We start from the raw sequence: 20,683 nt of genomic DNA, 5'->3' as shown, positions 1-20,683 counted from the left end.
CTCCCACAGCCTCCCAAACCTCCTCCCCTCAGCCCCATTCATTTCTCCCCAGCAGCTGCTAGGACAGGGGAGCCCCAAAACCAACTCTAAACCCACGGGAGCCCGCGTCACTGAGCTAGGGAGAGGGGCTGGGGTCCGAGAGGGCGCTGGCGCCCGGGGGGCAGTCGCTCAGAGGTGGCGGCCGAGAGGGGCGCCGCGTCCCTCCCGCTGCCCGCCGTGGACGAACAGGCGGCCGCGAGCAGCCCCCGGAGCCGCGCAGCATCCGCGCGCCCAGTGACGGTGGAAGCCACGCCCGCTCTGGAGCCGGGGGCCGGCCTGCCCACCCCCCCTCCACCGCCCCCTCCCTCCGGCCCCCCGCCCTGTCCCGCTCGCTCCCGCCCCTCCTCCCCGCGCCAGCCCCCGGCCCGCCCCCGGCTCGGCTCGCGGGAGGCGCTGGGCGCCGGGGCTGGCGCGCTCTCCGGGGCGCACACACACACACACACACATACACACACACACACGCACACACACACTCGTCCGCGCGCGCACGCCCGAGCAGCTCTCTCCGCGCCGGGCCCGGCTCCCCTCGCCCATGCCGACGGACCGAGCGGCGGAAGATGGCTGACGACTCCACGGGGCACCGAGGATGCAGCCCGGCGGCGGCGGCGGCGGCGGGAGCGGCAGCAGCAGCAGCGGCGGCGGCGGCGCGGGCAGCGGCGGCAGCGGCGGCGTTGGCGGCGGCGGCGGCGGCGGCAGCAGGAGCAGGAGCGGCGGCGGCGGCATCCCCGAGACTCCCCGAGCTACCTTCCCCCGTGACAGCCGCTGACGTGCTCCGCCGCTAGACGAGACCCCGCTCCTCGGCGCCTGCCTCCCCCTCGCGCCCCGGCCCCGCCAGCCCCGCCAGCGCCGCTACCTCCGCCAGCGTTGCCACCATCAGCACCACCTCCACCGCCACCGCCACCGCCACCACCGCCAGCGCCGGCGGCGGCAGCAGCCATTTCATCTCCACAGAAACCAGACACAAAAACATGGCAGAGATGGAGAAAGAGGGGAGACCTCCGGAAAATAAAAGGAGCAGGAAACCGGCCCACCCCGTGAAACGGGAGATCAACGAGGAGATGAAGGTATTTCTGCACCGCGGGGCTGGGAGGCCGGAGCCCTTTCTCCCGCCCGCTGCGCGGGGCCGTTCGTTGTGTGGCTTCGAGGGGTCCGGGCGCGCCTGTCAGCCTTGCGGGATGCCGGGAGCCTCGGCTCTTCCTGGGGCTCCGAGCCCAGGCCGGCTCGCGGCTGCATCCCCGACATCCGCTACGCTAGCGTTTGGCTGGGCTCGGTGGTGGGGGTGGTGGTGTGGGGGGGCGCGCATACTGTTTCACCTTTCACAGCCTGGGTTGGCACGGGCGCGTCCCGGGGAGCACGGCGGGGCGCCGCGGCGGGCAGGCGCGCGGAGGGCGCTCCCGGTGCGCGGCGGGGTCCCCCCTTCTCCGGGAAGCGGCGCCCTGGACCCCTCCAAAGTTAGGAGCGGTGCGGCCGAGGCAGCCGCGAGCGCACGCCAGCGCCTGCTCCCCCGTCCCGCTGGCTCCCGAGTCGCCCGCCGTGGTGTTTGAGGCGCGGGCAGTGCGGGGCGAGGTGCGGCCGGGGCTGCGCGGGGCTGGCTTCGGTCCCGGTGGCCGGCTCGCCTCACCCGCCCCCGCCCGCTCTTCTCCGCGGCCGCCTACGCCTCCCGGCCGGGTGGAGCGGACCCCCGGCGAGCCCCGTCGAAAGACCGCTTCTGCGGGGCGGCCTGCGCGGGGCGCCTGTCCATTGTTCGCAGAGGCCAGCCCCGAGGGCTCCCGGCGGGCCGGGCTCCCCGCCAGGCCAGCAGTGCCCAGCGGTGGCGAGCGCAGCGCACAGCGCTCCAGCTGTTCGCGTCGCCGCGGTGGCTCCCCGAAGCCGCTCGGCTCCGGACCCCCTCGTCGTCGCCCCACGAAGTTGTGGCTCTTGCCTGGGCGAGGGTTTTATTCTGGGTTGATTTCAGAGTCTCTCTGGATTTATTTCTTTTTAAACAATTTTTATTGAATCTCTATTTTTTCTTTCTGCGAGTTACAAAAAAAAGTAGCTTTCTTGGTGTTCCCAAGGTGTCTCCTGCCAGGTGACGTGGTCAGGTTTGCTAAGTTCGTATTGAAAAGACAAAACTGCAGGGATAGAGCACTACGTCCAGTGTATTGTGTTTTGACGTCTTCTTGGTTACAACCACTGTATGAAGAGCGCCCTGTGCGGAGCCGGCAAAGGGGGCTTTTGGATACACACACCCTATGCCTGAGCGCCTATGAGCGTGTGCTTACCTAGCCAGCCACCCAAGTTTTGGAATTAGGGTCTTTATTTCTGGGTGAGGAACTTAGTGCCTGGAAGCTCGAGGTGCAGCTCACTCCACTGGAAAATCAAGGAAGATTTACCTTGAAAACCAATGCCATTCCTTGTCATGGATGCCTCCATGGATTCCAATGACAGACAGTTAAAAAAGAGAGAGAGAGAGAGAGAGAGAGAGAGAGAGAGAGAGAGAGAGAGAGAAAGAAAAGAACAAGCAAAAGACCAGGAGAAGTTTTTTTGTGGACGAGCGTGGAATCCAGACGGTCTGCAGGAACCGTTCTTCCTCACTATGTCCTCCCGCCCAGCACTTCCAGATTACTTTTCCATTTCATTTTACGTTGGGAATGAGGGAGGAGGAGAGAGGTGAGGGCAGCTAGGAAATTGTAGCATGCTCTGGCCCTTTAAAACGCTGCCTAATGGGATCTATATGGATGGCAGTTTTTAAGTTTCATAGGTTCTAGAGTTACAAATTAGCTAATTTTAATCAAAACATGTGAAATGTTATCCCGGCTGGATATAAAGGCTGACTGTGCTCTGAGCTCGGGGCTCGTGTTGTTGACTTTGGCTGCAGGCGCACTCCGTGGTTTGGGAGATAGTTGTCCTTCTACAGTATAACAGATGTTTGTCTGAACTGGTGAGGAAGAAACAAAAACAACATTGTGTGAAGGGGAAAAATTACACAAGTTTTAGCCAGTGCTGCAGGACTAAGTATGGAATTAACCTTAGTGCACAGAATTTCCTCTCTTGAAAATGGTATTTTTCTTCCAAATCACCACCTACCATTTGTACTTTTAATCCTCGTCATTTCGATCCAGAGTAGCATGAAAGAAGAAGTTCAACACAGCAAATGATTCAATCGCCTGTGGGATCCTATTTTTCTCTCTGGCTTGGGACAATGTGAGGGACCCTTGGCCAGAATTTTTAGTCACGTCCATACACACCGTGCCAGCGTGTTTAGTGGAATTATCCTGTAGGTGCTCTTCTGATGTAACAGCACCCCAATCCTCATTTAATAAGTGGTTTCTCAGAGTCGAAAGGGTTTCGAGCTCATTAATATTTTTCTGTTTTTAATGTCAAGAACCGCATCGACAAAACCCCTCCCCCAATCTCGTGGTATTGTTACCCGTCTAGCTGCTGGACCTGAAGGGTAGTGTAACATAACAAGTTGGTTGCCCTGTATAAAAATGTGTGCAGCAAAATGTCACCGAGAACACAATGTGGCCTTGTGCAGCTTCATATCGGTGCCGCTGGAGCTGCCTGGCTGTGTTTGCCTTCATCTGAACGGCTTTCATCTGGACCAGTGTAAACGAAGCCCTGGTAAGTAATCACTGCCCGGCAGAAAGAAAGGAATGTATACAGCTAGCCCGGCCTAAGCTGTAAAAACGGAAACCTGAGCCCCCACGTAGGATCACATATCAAGGCTTGAAGGTAGGGGAAATGAAAGGGGGAAAGAGGAGAGAGCGAATGGAAAAGTCAGCCTGGGAAGTAGAGGCTGAGGAGGAGGCCCCCTTAGGGAGATTTGGCTCAGGGATTAGGGAATTTTATCGTGGTGTACAGTGACCTACTCAGGTTTCAACTCGGGTTGGATCAAGTTGCTTCTCTGTGAGCTGAAAGAAAAAGGACTCATGTGTATGTGATCCCCCCCCCCCCCAGGGTAATAGAAAGGACATTGGTACAAATGTCTATTTTAAGTACAGCAAATGCAGGGTACTGAGAATGAGCAACAAAATTGCCTCATCACAGAGACTTCCTTCAAGATTTCCTAATTGAGATAATCACATATTTATTTAAAAATGCCTGCAGAAGACGAACTGGCTGAGGTTTAGCTGACACCAGGGATGGCATTGGAGATTGACTTCATGTGGCTGGGAGCTAATGTTGGTTGCTGTTTCCCTAGATCAGATATTGAGTTACATTTTCGTTATCACTGGTTTAATGTACATGGCATTGTAACAAATTTAAATTTGATACAATATAATTTTGTGTGTGAGAAGTACATGACTTGGCATAGCTTGCTTATAGTGTCCTGTAGTGAAAATATCTTCAAGTAGAAATGTTTGCCTCACCACGACCTTTAACAATTTCTCTTTATCTTTCCCGTTTTCCTTCCCTTCGGTCTGATTTTCCTTGGTTAAAAAGACTGGTTATGCACTATGCTCTTACGATTAGTATGCCTTATTCAATTAGTGACTAATAGGTTTTTTAAAATAATCAGATGGCAGTGCAATTTATATTTTGACTCCTTTTTGTTTCTAAATGTATGTTGGGATTGTATCTAATATAATCTTTCTTCATATACTGTTGGCTCATATGTATTATAGTGGATGGATGTCAGGAGGGAGTTCTGACATATGGAAGGGTTAATTAGTTTCAGGAGTTCATCCAGAATGTGGTAGATATAATATAAAAACTGGTTTGTACTAGTAAATGTGTGAGTATAAAAATATGTGTAAGTATAAATATTGTCACACGTAGCGATATGTATTTTGTGCATATAGATGTTAGTGAACTGTGATCAGTAGCGACTGAACAATGATACAAATACAAAATCCAAACTGCGAGCAGAGATAATGAGTCAATGGATTGTATTTTTATCTTTTCAAACTCTTTGACAAAACAAGCATGATTAGATTAAGCGCTCTGTCTTGGAAACTTTCCTAAACAAACCATAATTAATGCACTTACAATGTTTGGCTTCTTTATCAATTGCTAAACTATAGGATAATCTGTGTTAAATGTCATAGACTTTTTCTGCTTTGCTGAAGAAGTTTTCTGTCTATAAATATTCTCAGTAAGTAATTTGTACCTAAAATTATGCTCCAGTCCCGATGCCTGCAGTTTGAGTCAGGCACATCTGTTAGAGTTTAGTAGTAAACGTACCACAAGCTTTTCTAGTTTGGTTTCTGATCATCTATCTCCCTTTGGCATTAAAAATGACCTGTGTCAATCGCATAGACAGTACAGGAAGTTGCAGAGCTGAGCTGGTGACTGCACTGAGATAAATAGCTTGCCATTACAAACACAAAATTAGAGAACTCAGAGTGTGAACTGGAAATCATTTCACTACTGAAACAGGTATATTTTAAGTTTGCTGCTAAAGTTCAGACAGAGAGTCCCAGGAGCTTAGAAAACTGGCTTGGGGCCAGATCCCACTGTGGCATTTACAAATTATGTCAGACCCCCCCTGCTGAGCAGTGGCCTCAGGTGTGCCCTGTGGCAAGACTAGGGACTAATTCCTGTGGGAACATGGCCCTTAGCCCTCGCAAGCAGGTGTTGGATGCTCCTGAACATCCCAGTTTTTCTGCTCCAGGCTCCAGGCTTAGCCCCAAAAGAGGTGGTCCTCAGAGCGCTTGGAAGGCTGTGCATTCTGGGAAAGAGTCTTTCTCTCCATCTGTGAGCGGGTGAGTGTGATGTGTGGTGGAGTGCCGGTCTCTGAGCCTCACGCAACTCGCTGGTTCCAGAGGCGAGCGAGGAAATGGAAAGGAACCACTCCACTTCCTCCCAAATCTGAAATAAACATTTGAACGAGAAGAAAATGAGTCTGACAGACTCATTCCCTTCTGCGTTTCCTGCCTCTGTGCTTGCCAAGCGCTGCTCCGAGAAGCCAAACCCTACTCTCCTTGTGTGAAAGACAGACTTATAGAAACCAAGAGCTAACAGTTTTAAAGGAAAGTCAAAACAGGGCCTCAAAAAAGGGCAAATATTAGTGAGTGCAAGTAGTTCTCTGAAAAGGAGAATTCCAAGGAAAGAAAGCATCTCATCAGTGTGGCTAGACTTTTTGTGTCTTTATGTCTTCTAAGAAAACGTCCCTTTTATCTATTGAATTCTTTATCTACTTCTTTTTAACTATTAGGAGTAGTAGGAGGTGGATCATAAAAATCCCTGAAGTCTAATACTTCCTCTTGTGGAATGGGAAGTTAGCCACACTTGCACTCTGAAGCTAATAAGATTATTGAATATTTTCCTAAAAGGGGAGGGATACTACAGGGTAGAAAAAGAAGAAAAAATAGAATACTTGTTTTTGATAGCGCCAAATGAAACATGTACACAGACATGAAAGCATGTGGTAAGTGAGATTTGCTGAATGTATATTTTAGGATCTGTAGACTGATGGGTGTTAATATTTCTTATATAACCAAAAGCTGGTGGAACTCTGCACTGCTTTAAGGCCAGTGGCTTTGGCACAGACAGGGAAACAATGTAACAAGTCGTGGTGATTTTTAAGGCAGTTCTGCAGCTGTGATCCCACACAGCTGCACACAGCTGTACACCTGCCATGCCTGCCACAGTGTTAGCTGAGAGCCATGATCTGTGATTTCACAGTGTTTTTTGACCCTTTTAGGATATTTTATGTCTTGGCAGCAGATTAAAATATGAGGATATGATTGTTTGCTATGTCACGAGATGGCCATGTGACACCATAGACTCTATATGCAGAAACACACAATTTTAGTTTTTTTTTTTTTTTTTTTTTTAAGATTTGTTTATTTTAAAGGTGAAAGGACAGATTGAGAGAGAGAAAGAGATATCTACCATCTACTCATGTACCCTCCAAATGCCTGCAACTGCTAGTTCTGGTCCAGTAGGAAGTCAGGAAACCAGGAATTCCACCTGGGTCTTCCATGTGGGTGGCAGAAACCCAAGTACTTGAATCATCATCTGCTGCCTCCTGGGGTATACATGTTAGCAGGAAGCAGGATCAGAAGCAGAGACGGGACTCAGTCCCAGGCACTCCCCTACGGGAAGCAGGCATCCCAAGCGGCAGCTGGACCTCCTTCCCTATCATGCCAGTCCCACAATTTTAGTTTTATATACAGTGATACAGCCATCCAATTCAGAATGTACTGATAGAAAGAGGACATGACTGTTTCTCCTCAGGGCTCTTTCAGCCAGAGTTGGGTGTTAGTGTTACCATGTGTACTCTGCACTTAGTACTGCAGTAAATCATTGTGTTGGGGCTGAGAACAGTGTGGCAGAACCAACCAAAATGGAATCCAGTGACCATCTGCAAAGGGTTTCAAGCTGGAAAGCTGTAGTTTAGATAAAAACAGCAGCACACAACACATAAAGTTTGACCAAGGGTGTGACTCTGTTTTCTCTTATTATTTCATGCGTGTTGATGCATTGGTCACCTGTGGACAATAGCTTATCCTTACTATTCTGTCTGAGCCAGTGGGATCATGACTATGAAGGTACTTTGTAATCTGTAAAGGGCATTTCAAGTATTTCTTTTGCACTATTTGAATTTTACCTCCTGACCATTTTCTTAGCAGAAATATAAAATAAAGCTGATCTACTGGATCTGTGTTAAGAAAAACAACATAAGACTCAGCCCTAGGGTGGGGCCTGGGAGTGCACCTAGAGACTGACCTCTAAGTACCTGACCAAGTTCAATTCCTGCTTTACTCTGGAACTTGAACATGACTCTCCTTTTCTGCCATAGATCCTTCCTTTTTCTTTATTACCAAGTCCATGATGCTTAATTGAAATCTACTGCAGAAGTCAGAACACATACAGATGGAAAGGCAGATAAAATATTTTCCCAAAAATAACATCATTCTATTTTTCATAACCTTAACTAGCAGAGATTCTAATATTTTTTCTCCTGCCTTGTAAATTGTTCAGGATTGGGAATTCCTTTTTCCTTTGATTATATATCTCATGTACTCTGCTTTCTTGGTAATATGTGTCAGAAGGTTTTGAAGTTAAGTAATGTAGCTGACAGATCCTTTTTATTATCATTAGGATTGTAAATATGGCTGATGCAGTTGTTGATGAGTGAGACTATGTGTTAATTAATTTTTAATTAGAACTAGTTTTTTATTTTTACAAAAATAATATACAGGCATGACAGAAATAGTAGAATAATGAATAGAAATAAGCAAAAAGAAAAACAAAGCCTATAATTTTCCTACCCAGACACAATTACTGTCAACATTTTGATGTATGCCTTTTTATTTTCTTTCTATGTATGATATGTAGCTTTTTAAAAAGCAAAAATGATCGCCTGGTGTACTAACCTTCCTTTTAAAACTTAATACATTGTTAATAGCTTTTCATAGCAATAAAAATTTATCTATAGCATGTCTCTCAGTGGCAAAATAGTATTCCATTTTATGATTAAACCATTCCATTTTATGATTTAACCAAGTTTCTATTGTTTGACATTTAGTTTGTTTCTGAGAAAACAACACTGAGATAAATATTCCTGAACGTGCATATTTCTGTGCTTATTTCCATAGGATAATTCCTGTAGTCTTCAGAAATAAAACCACTATCAAAGAGTATGCAAAAATTTTAAGGCTCTTAATGCATGGATTCAAAATGCCCTTTCCAAAAGTTGAATCAAATTAAATTCCCAATAGTATGAGAGTACTCACTAATACTATGTAATTTAAAAAATTTTTACATGTTTATTTTTAGAATCACATTTTCCTTAATTTTGTTTGATCACTTCTCTGTATTGGTACATCTTTTCTGATATTTGTGAATGTATCCAAATGTATTTGCACATTTATTGGGTACATTCTAAGTGTCAGGTATTGTGCTAGGTGAGGCATAAAATTAAATAAAAGGCTTTTGCCCTCAGATAACTCATAGTGTATTTGTGATAAATGACATATTTTGCTAGAACTGGGAGTTGGATTAAAAATAGGAATTACATTTATGGGGAGAGGGAGGGCATGACGTTTCCCTCGTTTGGTGAATGATTGAGAGCTCTTGGAATACTTCATGCTGTCTTGGGTAGGACATAAATTTGAGAACACATCAACATTCAGTTATACAAGGCCTGGTGTAAAAAAAATCAGTGGTGCTTACCTACCTTTTAGAATCTGTTTGATATTTCCAAAATAAATGAAATCATCAGTCCTTTTTGAAGACCTTGAAGTTCTTGTGTTTCAGAGGTATTTTCAAGACTTTTAAATGATTGATATTTACAAAGTACCTTGAAGTCAGCTCTTTATTATTTATATGCTGAAATGTTTAATTAAAACCATTAAGTTTCCAATTTGACATTTGTGTAGTATTTCCAATTGAGTAAGGAGGATGTCTAATGAATGTCCTGTGAATTAAAATCCCACAAAGATAAATACTATATGATACTATAGGAAGAACCCAGGAGGAATGAGGAAATAGTAAAATTTATTTCCCACCCATCTTTCTGTGGCCTCTAAAAAAGTTATGAAGAGATCATATATAAACGTTCAGACAAAACGTTAAGATTGCCTTCTTTCCTTAGGGGCCCTAGCCTGGTGGGGAATTGGAGAGAGGATGAGCTGGAGGTAGGGGACTCAGGTATCCGTGTTAAGGACAGAGCAATTAGAGTCAGATGTGCTGTCAGAACCTTGTAAAATGAGAAGATTCATTTTTGGTTGTGAATTCTGAGCACCTCTTCTCTAACAATACAAATCAATGAGGGCTGAGGCCAGTGATCACATCTGAAGGCAGGTGAAATCTCAGGCCTTGGAACCCTCTTCATATTTGATGTGAGCATCCTCTCTGGTATGATTTCTTTGCAACTCTTTGGTTCAGGGAAGTGGCTCTGTTGTAATTGCTGATCCACTGGACTTGACAGAATTATCACAACCAGAAGATCTGTATTTTTGTTCTGACTTTACTTTGTGATCTGTCATGCTGGTTTCTTATCTTCTTGATGCTCTGATTTGCAGTTATAAAATGAGGATGTCACATAGATTCACCAAAAGTTTATTGTAGAAATCAAATACTTAACATGTAGGGTTATTGAAAGGAATAAGAGAATTAAAGAACATAGAAAAGTGCTGCAAGTGATAGACATTATCATTATAATGATAGTGACCTATTTTCCAAATCCAAGTTGGACCACATGGTAGAGAGAGGATTTTTGTGTCACTTCCAAGGGGGAGAGGCGGTCTGCAAAAAAATGTAATTTGGGTGCCAAAGCATCAAAATCTCTGGCACATTTTGAGGGTTTATAGGAGCAGTGATAAAATATTTGAAATAGTGACTGCTCCGTAAAATTCATGAGGTGTTGCTATTATAATTATACAATGTCTTTCTAATATATATATATATTATGTAAGTAGAATTTCTGTGACTCCTTAGAATCCTAAAGCTGTTAGGAACTTTTGATAACCTCTGCTGCTTTCATTTCCTATCCTAGGTCTCCAGCAGAAATGGTGGGTAAAAATTTTGGGGGGGCAAATTCTACAATAGCTCCTTACTAATGAATATCCTTACCCAGAAATCTCTCTGCATTTTAACTCTATTCACATTTTTTAATGTTTAAAAAAATCAGAAATGTAGGAAATGAATGTCTTTTAATAGAAACTTCTTGTTTAAAGAATTTTAATACAACTGATGCTGAAAAAAAATCTGTTGTAATTCTGTGCCAGAAAGACTTGAAAACTCTTAAAAACCATAAACATTACATTCATTTCCCCTAGAAAATGTGATATTTCTTGAGTGATCACTGCAAAAATTTATTTTGCTTGCTTTGGCTTAGCACCATAATGAACCCATATGATATCTAGCATCGAACACCACCTTGGAATTAAATAAATAAATAATTTACTTCCTGGGATCCTTTGGTTTCTTAATGCAGTAGTACATATGACAGAAGTAATAGTCTACTCCTTGTAGCTATTCTAAAGAAGCTTTGTTCTTTGTTTTCTCTCTTTCATCTCGCTCCTCCTTTCATGAAACTTTTGAAACTTATGGTTTGAGGTTTTAAAAGCCTTTTGTTTTCTGCTTTTGCAGTCATATATCAAAGCATTATTTATTTTTATTTTCAGTGACAAGAAGGAAAATGTTGTAGGGTTTATTTTCCCTGACATTTATAGTAACTCAAAAATCATGGGATAGATCAAGTTCATATTGACTGCTCCATGAAGCTTCTGAGTTTTCAGCAGAAACCATAAACTAAATTGGTGCAGTTAAGATGCCCAAATAATATGACTTTGGTGTTAATAATCCAGTTGAGGTTTCAGTTTTTATCCAAATGTCTGAAATTTCTGGATCCCATTCCTAGGATTGGTTCTGAAAGTCTGGATTTGCAACTGAACTAAAACAAATCTATATCCTTGGCTGGGAAGTTGCTCCATGAATTATGCATCCACAGCCTTTGTGTGACTTCAGAGGTTAGGCAGAATGAGAGAAAGTGGTGCCCAGATAGGAATAGTCTACAGAACTAGGTGTGGTAGCCTGGAGTTAATATGCAAAAGATTTTCTGTCTTGTTGACACAGTTCTCTTGAGATTGCGGGCCAACAGCACAGGGACCAATAGGCTGGCTTGAATTTGTCCTTTAATGCTGTTGGGAATTGGTTTTTGATGCTGGGTATAAGCCTCATCCTTGGAGATTTCTGCTGCCAGCCCACTGATGGAGAACCTCGATTTGTGTGTTTTAGGACTGTCATTCTCAAGTCAGGCACTCAGCTCAGTGAAAGACATTGGGTGTTAGGGGAGACTGACGCCCTATTAAAAGATCCTCCTTGATTGAGTAGAGCAGCATTTAGCCTAGTCCTCCTGAGTGGTATTCCCCAGGTCGCTGAGCTTATTATTCATATTGATCATCACATCTTTGTGTGTTCATGAAAAAAATGTCTATTTAATGTGGACATGACCAGCCATCAGAGAGAATAAATGCCTCAGTAAAGCACAGTCTGGCTGACCGTTGGCCTTTTGGATGGTAACCCTGAATCAGTCTGGCTAGCTTTTTTTTTTTTTTTTTTAATTGTTGGTGCACTGTACCATCACAGATTGACCCCAGTTGGAGCCCAGAACTTAAAGGGTACTAAAGCAAAAAATGGAGCACTTCGTGGGTGATTTGAAATTCTAGGTTTGTTTTTGTGGAGTCAGTAGTATGATATCTTTTGTTTTTTTATGCAAACCTTGCTGAATATGGAATCATGAAATCATGAAATTCAAGAAAACATGGAGCTCACACATTGTGGCTGTGCACACTCTGGTTTAGCCTTGGTGCTTTGTTTCAGGTACATAAATTATACATCCCAGTGTAATTTGGAAATGACAGCTTCCAAGGAGAATAATTAAAGATTATTTGAGCCACAGAGAAGGTTAGAATATATGGTTTTCCTAGCTCAACCTAGGAGGCTAACAGTCTCCTGGCAGATAGAGATGTTTAAGGTAGAAATGAGCATTAAGATCATAAACACACACAGTTTCACATCTTGTTTCTAGATGTAACAATTGATAAGTAAATAATAGTCATCTGATATAAAATATTAAATCTCAACTATACTTATTTTTCAGTGTTTGATATCTATAATAACAGTAACAATAATAATGTCTTATGTTTGTTTATTGATTTATAGATCATAGAGTAGTTTTATTCGTTGTCCAAAAATCTGGGCTGGCTAGTAACCTTGAAGTTACTTGTACTTTCATGTTACTTGTCAGGAGATAATCATAGTGACCTTTGATTTCATGGAGTAAGAATCTTAATGAAATTTGCAAAGCAAATTATGCATTGACCTTAAAAAACACTCTTGTAAAAGGGAAAGCTAAAAAGGGAGACCCTTGTACCCTGTTGAGTTTTCTGTATGGTAAGGGTTGACAATTGAAAAATTATGTCTTTGTTGAAACTTTGCTTTCTCTGAAAAAAAGAGTCATGTTAAACAACACCTAACTCAGAAAGCAGTGCTAATTTAAACCAATCTGAGCTGCACAAAGGTTCATTAATTGTTTTCATTTTTCAAATCTTTTCTTAGCTTTTCTTTGTGTTCTACCTTTCAATATTTTTGTATTATTGTGGAATATAGACTTTGCAGAAGAATTTGCTAAAATATGACTTCCTATTCATAAGCAAACCTGACAAATGCCTTTTCCTTATTCTCTTTAAATTGCAAATGTCTGAAGGCCAGTCGTAATGGGATGCATCATTCTGAGCTTTAAATGCATGATAATTTTTGAATGTGACTTGAAAAACCAATACTAGTCTGGGGGAAGTGGGGCTGTGCTAGCAGTAAATTGTGGGGCAAACAATTCAATTTATGCATTCTTTTCAAATAGTTATTGATTATAGAAATAAGTGGTAGCTTATGCTTCTCTTTCAGAACTTTGCAGAAAACACCATGAATGAACTCCTTGGCTGGTATGGCTATGATAAGGTTGAATTAAAAGATGGTGAAGATATTGAATTCAGGAGCTACCCTACAGATGGGGAGAGCCGGCAGCACATTTCTGTTCTCAAAGGTAATGACATTTAATGTCCCTTTGTTCATTCAGAGAAGGATTAACTATCTCAACCTGCCAGCATTGAGTTGCTTTGGGCCTCATTTTGTTGATTATGCCAATGGTTGATTTAAATATACATCCCCAGCCCTGCTTTGCCCTGAGCAGAATTGCACACAATACAAGAGCACAACCTAAAACAAAAATAGACTCAAAAATCTCCTTCCAGCAGTCGGGAAACTAGACAGGGACTAGGGTCCTGCAGTGCTGTTGTACTGACCACAGGCGTATAGAAAGAGACAATATTAGTTACTTTTCTAGATTTATGATCCTTTTAACATATATAATCAAACTGTTGAGGACTGATCTGTAAGTGAAGTGTTAGATTTAGATTTTCAGGCTGCAAGTGAGATGCACGGTGATTTTGGCATTCCTTCTTCCATTTTATTTATTTTTTGGTGAGAATTCTAAAGAGAAGCTCTATTTTCATTTTGTATTTGAAGTTTGTCTTTCTCTGACTTTACATTTTTGACTTGGGTAATGAGAGGAGTGAGAGAAAGTAATAAATAATTGTATCCCATATTATCCTCTAAGAATATTCACGCAAGCCCAGCGAAAGAGGGGAAATTACAGAGGCTTGGCAGAGCTGAGTTAACACTGATTTTCCCAATGAGTAGCAGTGCCAGATAGCTACAGAGATGCCTGTATGAACACTGAATTTATGAACCTATATTTGTTTGTGAAAGAACAGAGAAGTAACCCATTTGGGGAACTTTAATAAAATGTAGGTAAAGCTAATTAGGCATCATCACTGCCAGTGTAATCAGTATTTGCCTTGCATTCAAAATCTATTGGCATAAACTACCTGTTCAAACATTTTATTTCCATTCTTTAAGATAGTGCTTTTCCTTCTTATGTGCCAACAAACACAAAGAAAGAACATCGCTGAGCTGTCCTGCGGACAGGTGGAATGCATGTGGCAAATTTTATGTTAAGCTTGCTATGAAATTGTACACATCGTGTTACAGAGATAGTATCATCCATTTCACTGTAAATGAAAAATGCAAGCCGTGAATTCATATTTTACAAACTAATAGCTCGTATAATACTTGGCTAGGTAATAATTTTTGCCTCTGGGGAACATGGAAAGAGAGTGTGCCAGGATGTACTACTAAAGGCCAAAAGTTGTTTTCCATAGTTGAAGGTTTTTTAATGATTCGTCTGCAAGGATAAAATGTACAAAGTTCATAATGTTGTCATTTGTCTTTATTTTCATTTTTGTTAGTTTTTAATGAGGATTATCAATAACCTGTGAAACAGCAGCTTTCTTTTTAATCAGCTGCTTCTTTCTCATGGGCTCATTTGATTATTACAGTCTATGTTTATAATAGAGTGGGGTATGGGTACAGTGCCAGGGGGAGGCACATTTTAGGCTTTCTCCCGATACCCAGTAGCTGGAGAAGGATGCCTGCTGTATATATCACTTCACACATGGAAAAGGTTAATTGCCTCTCAATTTTCTATGGGATTTTACGGTGCTAAAATTCATCACCATGATTCAACTGGGATATTAGCTATCATAGTGGAGCAAATTATAAAGATGCCTGTTGGAAATTTATGGTAACAAGACTAAAAAGGTCCAGAATGGACTGTGGAGTTCTAATAAATTGTTTAAAGATTTACAGGGAAAAATGTGTTTTGTTACATGACCACTTTACTTGAGAAAATAAGGAAAATTTTAAGTCTACTGAATAAGCTCTTTTGTCATACTGAATGTGATTTTTTTTTTTTTATACAGAAAATTCTTTGCCAAAACCAAAATTACCTGAGGACAGTGTTATCTCACCATACAACATAAGCACAGGCTATTCAGGGCTCGCCACTGGAAATGGACTTAGTGACTCACCTGCAGGGTCAAAGGATCATGGCAATGTGCCCATTATTGTACCTTTAATTCCACCACCTTTTATAAAGCCACCAGCAGGTAAGCCACTACTAGGGTTTCCAATGATAATGATTCATAGAAAGTTGTTTTAACTGTGTTAAGAATGATTATTAAATATTCTAGTTACCTTCAGTAAATCTGTTTCAGGAATTTTATAGATTAGAAATGTTAGTGGATACATTGTTTAATGTATTATTGTAATATTAGGAAAATTCCCTTATCTGCTCTTGCTTAGGCTAGAAACTTTCAGCAAATAATAAACCTTTTCTACTTCGAGCTTCAAAAAATTATTTTCCTTCTCTGAAGTCACTTGTTTAAAAATGGATGAAATAATTAAAAATAAATGAGATACATGCAATGACTGGTTAGCAAGAAAATAATAATGCCATGGATTAGCTTAGGAGGGGCAGGTCTCTGTATTTTCTGAGGAATGGATTAGTTTTATAAAAGCATGTGGCAGTGTAGTCCTCAACGTGCCATTCAAGAAACAATTTTGATTGTACATCTTCTCCACAGATTTCTTTCTAATTCTTGGAAAACTCTCTTTAAGAGCTTTTAAAGAAATGGAGAGCTGAATTTCACTTGCATGGAAATGTAATCAATTCTTTTGCATTTTCAGAAAATAAGATGGCGGTGTATTGGACCTAAGTGGCAGTGGGCTAAGCATTATGTGATGCTGCAAGCCGGGCTGCAGATACATTTCACACTGAGAAAGAAGTCATAATGTTTTCTCTGCCTTGCTGTGAAATGTTGGGATTAAGCTAGAATGCTTAATTGTGACACTAGTTATTTTTCTGTGTGCTGAATTGAATATGATGAATATTGACTTTCAGTAGCAGTGTTTTATGGTAACATAGTAAAGATAATGCTTTTATTTTTATTAGGGAAGCATTTGGTTATGTTTCCATAAGCAGGGAAGATAGATAAAAGTAACTCAAGTTACAGATACATTCACATTCTACTATAAGTGCTACTAACGTTTTCCTTCATGGTTATGGCCAGATTCTCTGGCTTGGCCTGCTGTATTTTCACAGAAAAACTGTCCCTCCATACCAAGGATGTTAGATATGTCATTAAATCTACTACTTGTCAAAATCGCTTTTGTCTACTAGTTACAAATATAATTGGTCAGTCATTTAAAGTTTGTCATATTTCTATTCTATGTTAGGTGGCTGTTTTGTGATACAGAAGGGACCAACTTTATCTCTCAGGGTTCAAAGACAAACTTTGCATAGGCCAACTGGAGAAAAAGTTGTGCCTGATTTTGTAACCAGTTTATGTTCGAAGGTATCTTCAGTGGCTTAGGTGAGGGATGATGTTGATGATGAAGGTATCAATTAGGCAGTAGGACTGAGTGAGAAGAACATGGGCTTCCCATTCAGACAGATGGGGCTCATAACTAGGCTTTCTCATTTGCCAGCTCTGTGAACATGGAGCAGTTCTATAAGCTCTGTGCCCTGCAGTTTTCCCGACTGTAAAATGGGGATCATAGTAGTGCCTTGAGGGGTTGTTGTGGAGATGAGATAAAAAAAAATTGTAGAGCACTTAGCATAGTACCTACCACACAAGTCATTTAGTAAACACCATACCTCTTTTTTCTTTTTTTTTTAAAGTCCTTATTCTGCCCTAGCGTTATCTTGCACATAAGTTGTGCATAAAAAGGTGTGCATCCAAATGCAAATTTGTCCCTAAGATTTATTTGAGCAAAGCAAACAGCTTTAGAAATTAGCATAGCTGAGGCTAACAGGAGTTTGGCATGCCAAAAAACCTGCCCTGGAGTTTCCTGCTGAGCCAGCCACGTGGAATTCAAGCACACAGCTCCTATTTAACTCTAATTCCACATCAGATCAGGAAATAAATATGAAAAGGGATAGACGCCAAAAACTGAGCCTTGGAAGTCTTAGACGTAGGAACTCTAAGGAATTAGAAGCCAGAGTAACCAAATGCCAGTGGTTTTGTGCTGTCTTCCATGAAACTCTGAGGCACTCATCTGTTGAAAACAAAATGTAGGAAAGGATGTGTTTAATTTTCTGTATGTGCTTTGTCCACCTCCAGGGCTCTGTGTGTAAAGACCAAGATGCAGAGAGGTTCTTTGCTTTCAAGGAGCTTATTCTGTTAGTCTCTAAGCAGAAACTTACTGGGAAGAAGAATTCTTTTTATTTTTTATTTTTTTTGACAGGCAGAGTGGACAGTGAGAGAGAGAGAGACAGAGAGAAAGGTCTTCCTTTTTGCCGTTGGTTCACCCTCCAATGGCCGCCACGGCCGGCGCACCGCGCTGATCCGAAGCCAGGAGCCAGGTACTTCTCCTGGTCTCCCATGGGGTGCAGGGCCCAAGAGCTTGGGCCATCCTCCACTGCACTCCCTGGCCACAGCAGAGAGCTGGCCTGGAAGAGGGGCAACCGGGGCAGAATCCGGTGCCCCGACCGGGACTAGAACCCAGTGTGCCGGCGCCGCAAGGTGGAGGATTAGCCTAGTGAGCCACGGTGCCGGCCAGAAGAATTCTAATTTGGTTGCACTATCCCAGGGCAGGAGTCAACAAACCTTTTTGGTAAAGTGCCAGGTAGAGCTGACTGGCTCCATCACAGTTACAGGACTCTGCTCTTGTAGGAGGAAGGCTGCCATAGATAATATATCCACAACTGAATGTAGCTGTGTTCTAATAAAACTTTATTTGCAATAGAGGCAATGGTCAGAGTTTGGCCCAGGGACTGTCCTTTGCTGAGCCTTGCCCAGGGTGAGATTAGCTAGAGTCTCAGAATAGTGGGAAGTTGAATAGTGTTTCAGCGAATCAGGCTGTGGACTTCGTGTCATAGCATAAGGAGGGGACAGTAGCAAGAACAGGAAGATAGTGTGGTTTCAGGGTATGTGGTGGGCTCTGGCACACCACTGTTTGTAGAGTGAATGAGTGGCTTGAATTCTAATCACATGGCACTTGTGGAGGACAAGGACGGCTCATTTTGCTGTTCACTGAGAAGATGCTTTTGTTCTGTATGGTTTAGTTGCAATCTGTCCAGACAGGTTGACCTTGACCACAGCTTCCTGAGGAGTGAAATGAGGATGCCATCAATCTTAATTACCCACAAACTGTCCAAAAACATCCAGTCATTTCAACTCTTCCTTTACTGAAACTTTTAGCAAAGTTTCATTTGGGGTACATTCACTCACTTTTCTGGCTGCCTGTAGGTTAACATGGCATTGCTGAGGGGAAGTGATCAAGGATATGATGACCAGAAGCAAAAGCCTCTCACTAATCAGCCCCGAGCTTCAGAGTTGACTGTATCAGGCAAATGTCCATGTCTTGACACAGGGAAGATGAGAATCATGGGTATACTTTATGCTATGCTACACTATTGTCCTGTGAGCTGGCTTTGCGAGAATGCTAATAGTAACACCTTGTGTCTGTATTAAATCCTTTACAGTTTCTGAAACTCATTAGTGTTCATTGTTTTGTTTTATTTAATCTTTACAATATTAACTCTGGGAAATAGCATGTTAGATATAATTAAACAAATAACTGAAGCTAGTGTAAATGACTTTTTTGAGGTCATGTGGCTTCTAAGTACTTGAGCCAAGAATAGTACTAAGGTCTTTCTGACTACTAATCCAATATTCTTTTTTAATATAAAATTGCCTTTTCAGCATATTCCTATACAACTTCTCCAGGATGTATTGGAATGACAATATTTGTACATATACTACTTCCAGATTCCCCAGTAACAGGGCATCTTCCTGCAAAAGTGTACTTTTAAAGTTCACATCTTTCTGGGAGGCTCAATGAGTTCTTCCCCAACCCCAGGAGGCCATGGTTTTGCGAGCCTGAGTAGCCTGTCAAGTAAACCCCAGCTTGGTTTTGAAGTGCTTGCCGTCATGAGGCTGGTTGCGTCTCTTCTGGGGCCCCGGAGGGCTCCATCTGGTCAGGCCCTAGTTCCCAAGAGCGTGTTTCATGTGCTCAGGCAAGCTGAACTCTGGATCCCGTCCACGTCTTGGCAGCCAGCGGGCCCAGTGGAATACTCATGATTGGGAACACGGCGATACCACATTCGCCTGGATTTCCACTCTCCTTTTTCACAGCTGCGTACAGAAGTGTGAGTGTTAGCTTTTGGGCCTGGAGAACTGCTCTTCTGACCCTCCCCTCCTCAACCCCCTCTTTTCTCTGGAAGAGGGGAGCTCCTTGTGTTTTGGTGATTACCACGGCATTGACCCTGCTTTGGCCTTACTTATTTAGTGTCCGTCTTCTGAAACTGAGCTGCCCTCCCCCCTTAGAGGCAGCCTCTGGCCCTTGGTGTACCATTTGTGACATCACAGGTGTTACTATGGTAACAGACTTGTTATAAACACAGGATAATAGCCCTGATTTTGTCCCCCCTCCCCCCACTTCTCCATCCCATGCAGTGAAGGGAATCACCATGATCCTTAAATAATAATCACAGACTTTTCCCTTTGCAGGCTCGAGGAGGTGACTAATACAAAGCAGTCGTTTAAAAAACTGTTATACTAGTATTAGAAAATCCTAAAAACTGTTGACAACTCTTTCTCTTTGGTCAAACCCACCTTTATCCTTTTGGTCTGAACAAAGGCGAAAGGCTCCTTTGCCGATTTTAAAAATCACATCATGAATATAGCTGAAGTGATAAGAAATATATCAGCGAGCATTTCAGAAGATAACTCAGGTTAATTATATTGTAACCTTGCTGTAATTCTTCCCGTTAGAGATTTTCACATGGGCCTGAGCCTTTGGGCCTTGGCTTTGGGCTGGATGATGAGAATGGTGCGATCCTGAATCCTCATTGAAACACTCGTCCCTGCCCTGCCCCTCCCAAGTTCCATGAGTGAAATACAGCATTCAGAGTGGGTTTCTGATAGATGGGTTTTACAAAGCCCTCATAACGGCCTTTCCTGCTTTACAAGTCTAATAGCACCGGTCCTGGCTGATGCCGCTCTGAGGCTGCGAATGAGTGTCCCCTCCTTGTCAGCCTCTGCTCTAAGGGAAGACTGGGGCCCAGATTGGACTCAAACCAGTTTTGTCTCCTGGTCTCATCCTCTTCTCCACCTCAATATTTTGCTCCTCAGAATTAAAAAAAAAAAAAAATCAATGAAACTATTAGTGTAGTTGTTTTTGTTCACAAGGAAAGAGGAAATGAAGCAACTTTTTTTTTTCTAGTGAAAGCATCCCTGCTGCAGAAAACACTGCGTATCTAGGAAACCACAGTTTAGATCTGAGTCCTGACAGGCTTCCCCAG

The 20,683-nt window shown here is 42.8% G+C and overlaps 1 protein-coding gene across 2 annotated transcripts in view; it reads left to right on the top strand.

The window, feature by feature from the left end:
- Window positions 1-595: 595 nt before the first annotated feature.
- The window catches only part of SOBP (sine oculis binding protein homolog), a 165,735-nt gene continuing 145,647 nt past the window's right edge, over window positions 596-20,683 (top strand). For both annotated transcript variants that reach the window (XM_051855417.2, XM_051855416.2), the window contains exons 1-3: window positions 596-1,103; window positions 13,381-13,519; window positions 15,297-15,482. In XM_051855417.2, the coding sequence (XP_051711377.1) occupies window positions 1,008-1,103; window positions 13,381-13,519; window positions 15,297-15,482 (421 nt within the window). In that variant the 5' untranslated portion in view covers window positions 596-1,007. The remainder of the gene's footprint in view (window positions 1,104-13,380; window positions 13,520-15,296; window positions 15,483-20,683) is intronic.

The sequence above is a fragment of the Oryctolagus cuniculus genome, chromosome 5 (assembly GCF_964237555.1).
Source record: "Oryctolagus cuniculus chromosome 5, mOryCun1.1, whole genome shotgun sequence".
NCBI classification, from domain to species: Eukaryota; Metazoa; Chordata; class Mammalia; order Lagomorpha; family Leporidae; genus Oryctolagus; species Oryctolagus cuniculus.
Note: the sequence above shows the minus strand (reverse complement) of the source record. Positions and strands in the feature narration are given on the sequence as shown.